Source organism: Lepidothrix coronata, unplaced genomic scaffold (genome assembly GCF_001604755.1).
Source record: "Lepidothrix coronata isolate B3197 unplaced genomic scaffold, Lepidothrix_coronata-1.0 Scaffold30, whole genome shotgun sequence".
Classification (NCBI taxonomy): Eukaryota; Metazoa; Chordata; class Aves; order Passeriformes; family Pipridae; genus Lepidothrix; species Lepidothrix coronata.
The window spans coordinates 404025-410178 of NW_016690210.1; the positions used below are offsets into that span (position 1 = coordinate 404025).

A 6154-nucleotide genomic window follows, 5' to 3' on the forward strand; every position below is an offset into this window, starting at 1 on the left:
CTCCTGGCCTTGCGCAGGACAACCTCAAAAAAAAAAAAATCAAAAAAAAAATCACTGAATATCTTGAGTTGGAAGCATCCCACAAGAATCAAAGTCCAACTTGTGGCCCTGCACAGGACAGCCCCAAAAACCCAACCATGTGCCTGAGAGCATTGTCCAAAGACTTCTGGAACTCCAGCACATTGTCTGCTCCCTCAGGAAAACAGCATTTCACCACTGATTTGCTACTGAGCAGCACAGGACAGCTCTTTAACTGAGAGGTGAATGATATGAAGTTCCTTGGAGTTAATTATTTATCCCTCCTCCCTCTTTTTAATAAAAAGACTTCAGTGGACTTTATATCCCACCTCTCAATAAAATAAACTTCCCTATTGATAACAGTATCAGAAAATGAAAGTGCATCCTGTTTATTTTTAATGACCAAAGTTATAAGTTCCCGAAATACTTCATTTCAGGTGGCAGTTCAGACCCTAAATCTTTCTGTTCACCACAATTAGTCACGTACCTCATCTGGATCAGCAAGTTTAAATTCCCATCCATCTCCTGTCCAACTAATGAATGACTGACAGGACTTGTCAGTCAGTAATTCCAGCAGGAATTGCCACAGCTGTATAGGTCCACTGCCTGTTGGCAGAGAGAGGGAGAAACCATAATTAATACTTCTGCAAGCTCTCACCACAACCACGTGCATGTGACCAGACTCATATCACAGAACAGATCTTGTAATTACTCTGATTTATCTCTTTTTAAAATCAGAAAGAAACCTAAGGTTTTTTCTCTATAGCACAAACCTCCGAAACGTGTTAAAATTAAAGCAAGTCAGCTTTTTCATGGAAACACAGGATTTGACTCAAGCTGGGTCTTTCCCTTTCATATGGATCCCTCATCCCTCACTCCCACCTCCCAACCAGCTGCATTTCAGGCTCCAGGGCTTGTCCTGCACTCCTTGGCTTGGCAAATGTTTTGGAGGACAAACCAATTTCAGCAAGGACTACGGGAATAAGGCTTTAGCAGGCAAGCCAACACCGGTGGAAATTCCCAAATGTGGGAGATTTTGTCCCAGTTTCCCTCTTTTTCAAACAGATCAACAAGTGTATTTGATTTTCATGTGTCCTGACATACCTGCCTGTTCTTGCTGTGGGTGGATAATCCTATGAGGCTTTGTTTAGTGACATTTAAAACTGAAACTCTCCCTGACTAGTGGTCTCTACCCCCATGGCACACACTTATGGAGAATATTGATGTCACCTAAGAAGAGGAGTGACCATTTTGCTCCACAACTTACCAGTGAAGCCAGCCAGGATGGCTGCTGGTATAACTGGTTTCCCTTGCTCCACAGGATCGCTCCTTTCTTGAATATAGTCTTTGAACGACATTGTAGGTTTGCTCAGGCACAAGGACTGGCTACAGTCATCCTCAAAACTCTCGTAGGATGGCACACGCTGTAAATCCACCAGGGAAGATTGGCTGTTCCAGGACTGCAACATGGAATCTGAGCTTTCATAGCTTTCTGCACCGCTGTCGCTGGACTCGTGTTCTCTCAGCTTACCTTTATAAAATAAAAAAAAAAAATAAAAAATTGTGAATCGTTGGTGGTTTTTTCCCCCTCCTTCTCAATCCACCCTGCACATATAAATTATGCAAAGGAGGAAAACACATTGAGAATGTGGCCCTGGACCAGCGTTTGTCATGCAAGATAACGACTCACCAGAATTATCCATCAGCAAATTCAGGTTGCTCCTTGGGAAATCCTGGTTTACTGAGCAGTAGTTCACACCAACAGCATCTGCTTGGGCTTTAGGGAACAATGAAAACTCTTGTTCTGGATTGAGGAGATTCGGTGCTGTGGGAGTCTGACAGACGTCAGTCAGGAGGCTGGGTTTGGGATAACTGAGGGCTTTAGGGTATCCAGGCATTTGCATTCCATAGGAGTTCTGATCTACATTAACAGCTGAAAACAAGAAAGGAAAGAATTAGATTATTTTCCCTGCAGACCCTTAAACAAACTAATACACTAAATACACCAAATCAGATTCTGCAAATCTCCCTCCATAACCTGCCAGCCACAAATGTCTATTGTTTGTTCTCCAAGGAAACAACAGGGCTGCAGGAAAAAGGGGGAAGTTTAGGGTGGTTTTAAGTAGGGCCCTCACCATTGAGTGGTATAATCAGGTTGAGCTGAAGATTGTGGTAGAATAAAATACAAAATCAATCAATCTGAGGGCGCCAGCCCTGCATCCCACACACTTCCAAAAGCTCTGCTGCACTTCCACAGCCTTTAAAAAGCCTCAACATAAAACTCTTGCTGCTTCCCAGTAAATGGTAGTTTTTGCCTCTGTTTTCTACAGATGGGAGTGGTCATTCTGCTCCACAGATGGAGGCTTTGGCATTCCAAGAGGAAATTTAATTTTCTCCAAGCCTTTGCTCTTCAAAAGATTTCCGATATAAATTAGATGACAATTAAACAATACAAGGAAAGAAGGCTGCAGCAATTGAACTCAAATGTTCTCCTCAAGCACAGGAACTATTCTGGTGCTTTTTGTTTTTACACTGGAATCTGTGACACCCTTAGAAGTAACTGAAAGATGTAAAAAAAAATAAAAAAATGACAATTTCTAAAAAATACTTACTTAAGGAATTATTGCTGACCCAGTGAGGAACAGAGGTGAGATGAGAGTTCTCCACATACTGATCCTGTGTTTTCTCTTGGCTGTCTGGGGAGAGGAGAAAAAGGAAATTTGGGGTTATAGTTTTAAAGATATGACCTGTGTGCCATGAAAAGCTTCTGAATCTTTTGAGTATTTTGGGATCAACACTCACAAAAATTTTACTAACACAATATTGCATTCTTTCTCTTGACAGAAACCACCCCAAAATACCCAACCAACTTCCAATAGGCTTGAAAACCATCACACCAATTGAATTTTAACATAAAACTGATAAACAACAATAACTGCAGTGTGTTTCAAGGTCCAACTCTTGGTTAACTGTTTTTTTTTTTTTTTTTAAATGAGGTATTTACAGTGGTCGTATCCTAAGCTCATTTATTTCAGTGATTTTTCCCAAATAAAACCTGACCACAATAGTTACTCAGCCTTGCATACCAAGGACATATTAACAGTTCAGATAACAGTAACCAAGTTTTACAGTTTATATGTAATAAAAGCTCTTCATAGTGAAACTGGTGTTGAGATAGAGTCCCATATCTGTTTCTGCCAACAGAGCCCTAAACCAAAAAGCTCTGTCTGGCTCTCTAACTACCTTTTATCATCTGTTCCAGGTGTTCCCACAGAATATCACCCACATAGTCAGGTGCCAGTTCCAGGAAACGCTCCTTGCCCAGGTTGCACAAGTCTTGGCCACTCATAAGAAACTGGTGGAAGTTCACATTTGCCAAGCTAAACTCATTGGTAGCCCATGAAAGCCACTGGCAAACTTGCTGTTCAGTCCACAGCCAGGGATCTGCAAGACAGAAAGGACACTCAGAGCATTTAGAGGCAAATCCTGACCTCTGCCAAATGATCTTCATTAGAGAGCGGTGAATTTAAAAAATAAATTTGTTTACACAAGTTACTCAGTTCCCAGCGAATTCAGAATGAATGTGTTCTTAAATTTAAAAACCCCACAGTCCTCTCTTTTCCTTCTGCATTCACTTGGATGTCCTCAGCATAGCTGATTCTCTCTCCTGCTGCCAAAACATGAGCTCTCCATGCACCCTTTTTTAACACCAGCAAGTCTGGGCCTTCCAAGTCAAGCTGTGCCAGATTCACATAGGATCCATTCTTGTATTTCCTACTGACATCACCCTTTCTCTTTTCAAAGAGCTGCTATTCAGCCTCCCCCTTTAGCATTAAAAAAAAAAAAAGGGGGCTCTTATAAATAGCAAAACACTTACTATTTGGGATACCCAGCCGACACTGTTCCTTTGTGAAACCACTGAAAGTATCTTTCAAGGCCTGACTCATCACAGCCTTGCTGCATGGGGTTAACAGAGGCAATTCACAGTTGTTGGACTCTGGGAGAAAGAAAAGGGGTGGAGGGGAGAAAAAGATGCATTACATTTTAAGCCAGTGGAGGAGGACACGGGGTTTTTGCTATTTGAAGCATAAAAAAAGATGTTGGAAAGTCAGTGTTTTAAAACCAGAGCCAGATAGCACAGATCCACTTCCTCAAATCTCTCTGCTACTCATTTGATAAGATTGGATCACTAATTAGAGCTTTGCAGCTTTCCATGACATAGATGATCCTTATTTACTCTTAGTACTTATATAAAGTGCCTTCATTGCAGGGAAACTTCACTATTATTTTTTGGGTGGTGTTTTTAGGGAAATGAGACTGCTTACTCCTATTTTGCCACCTGCAATTTGACCCCAGATTTCTTTGTAACTCCAGTCTTCAATTAGTTTGAGAGCTAAACAACTGACAGAAAGGTTGTGGAGAGCCAGTCTGCACCATTTAACTCTGTATTTCAGACCTTTCCATGCATCTCTCCATCACCCCCAAGGACATGGCTCAACAGATTTTTTCTATCATCTGAACCAAACAAGTGTGACTGGTAACAAGCTGGTACCCAGAGGGCAAATAGTGGAACAGAACACCATTAAATACCAGCATAAATCACTAATCCACTTAACTGATCCTTAAATGTACAAGTAGATCTCATTTTAAGGCCAAATTTGGCTTCCACTCAGTGTTTCATATTGGGCAATTTTCACCAGAAGATGCCTCATTTTATCACAGAATGGTTTGGGTTGGAAGGGACCTTAAAGATCATCCAGTTCCACCCCCTGTCATGGGCAGGGACACCTTCCACTAGCCCAGGTTGCTCAGAGCTCTGTCCAACCTGGCCTTGGACACTTCCAGGGATGAATTTCTGCAGCTCTTGCTCTCCCAGACTATCTACAGGCTCCACTTGACCCAGCCTGTGCTTAACTTCTGTCTTTACCACACCCTTCCTAATATCTGCTGGGACTTGCTTTGCTGACCAGAGCAGGTGACTGATTAGAATCACATTAGAACAAAGCACGTGTGGTTTTCTGAGGTTTGGGGTTTCTTTTTCCCTTCCCTAAGGGGAGATAAAAGCAGCATCAGGTAAAACATCCACATTTTGGACAAAGCTCCCTGTTTTGTCAGGCATTTTAGGTGAGGATTTGTAGAGAACTCTTGGTAAATACTGTCCTACACACAAATAGAAATCAAAAAATCTGTAAACATCTCCATCTCATTTTTTTATGGTGTGGAATAAAATATAATGGGATTTAACACCAGAGGGTCAAAAAAAGGAGCTTGTAGAATACTTGCATCTTAATTATGGTTGAGATGTTGCAAGTTTGAAAACACACAAAACTTTTTTAAGGTTTTTAAACTCTCAGTTCTGCTTTAACACCTACTAAGGCTCCTTCTGTGAAGAGTCAGCCTACAAAGCTACTGAATCCCAGTTCTTATTCCCTTTCAGCACAGAGAACAGCAACTATCCACAAAGCAACCCACATGATAGAACACAGGAGTCTGTGCACTTAAACAACTACTTTCTAGGGAAATGCATCTTGCACTTGTAAAAGTACAGCCAGGAAGTGTTAGTTAGACCCCTCAAATTCCTGACCTGCTGACCAGGCTAAAGGAACAAAACGAAGAGTTACCGTAAGAAGTGGAATCAAACCCCGTTGGTACTTCCTGAAGCGTTTGGTCTTCGTTCAGCGAGAAAAAATACCCGGCAAAAAGAGCATTTGAGCTGTCAAAGGTGTCAAACGCCGGCTGACGCTGCAAAAGGAACAGAACAAACCAAAGGCAACGTCAGCATTTCGCTCGAGAAGCGAGAACTTCACTGCTAGGAAGTGTCTGGGCTGGGCTTCCTAGATTTGGAGATCGAGAACAACCACGGTCTTGAACTCGTGCTTTTGAAAGAGAGAACCACAGTGAGGGCACAGCTTCTTGTACGTGGATAAAACCCAGCCACCAACGTGGGGCGGGTGGATGTTCTGCAGGTTACACTAAAGCCAAATAAGGATATTCTTAGTTTTCCTGGAATTGAGGCTTTTAACAATAGAGAATGCATATGTGTGTGTGTATATATATGTGTGTGTGTGTGTATATATATGTGTGTGTGTGTGTATATATATGTGTGTGTGTGTGTATATATATGTGTGTGTGTGTG

The 6154-nt window shown here is 41.8% G+C and overlaps 1 protein-coding gene across 1 annotated transcript in view; it reads right to left on the bottom strand.

Moving 5' to 3' along the window:
- ETS2 (ETS proto-oncogene 2, transcription factor) overlaps nt 1-6154 on the bottom strand; it is a 15078-nt gene that overhangs the window by 2080 nt on the left and 6844 nt on the right. Inside the window, exons 3-9 of the mRNA XM_017811003.1 lie at nt 5640-5760; nt 3896-4015; nt 3262-3462; nt 2631-2714; nt 1709-1951; nt 1286-1549; nt 506-624 (exon numbers count right to left, since the gene is read on the bottom strand). Of these exons, the coding sequence (XP_017666492.1) occupies nt 506-624; nt 1286-1549; nt 1709-1951; nt 2631-2714; nt 3262-3462; nt 3896-4015; nt 5640-5760 (1152 nt within the window). The remainder of the gene's footprint in view (nt 1-505; nt 625-1285; nt 1550-1708; nt 1952-2630; nt 2715-3261; nt 3463-3895; nt 4016-5639; nt 5761-6154) is intronic.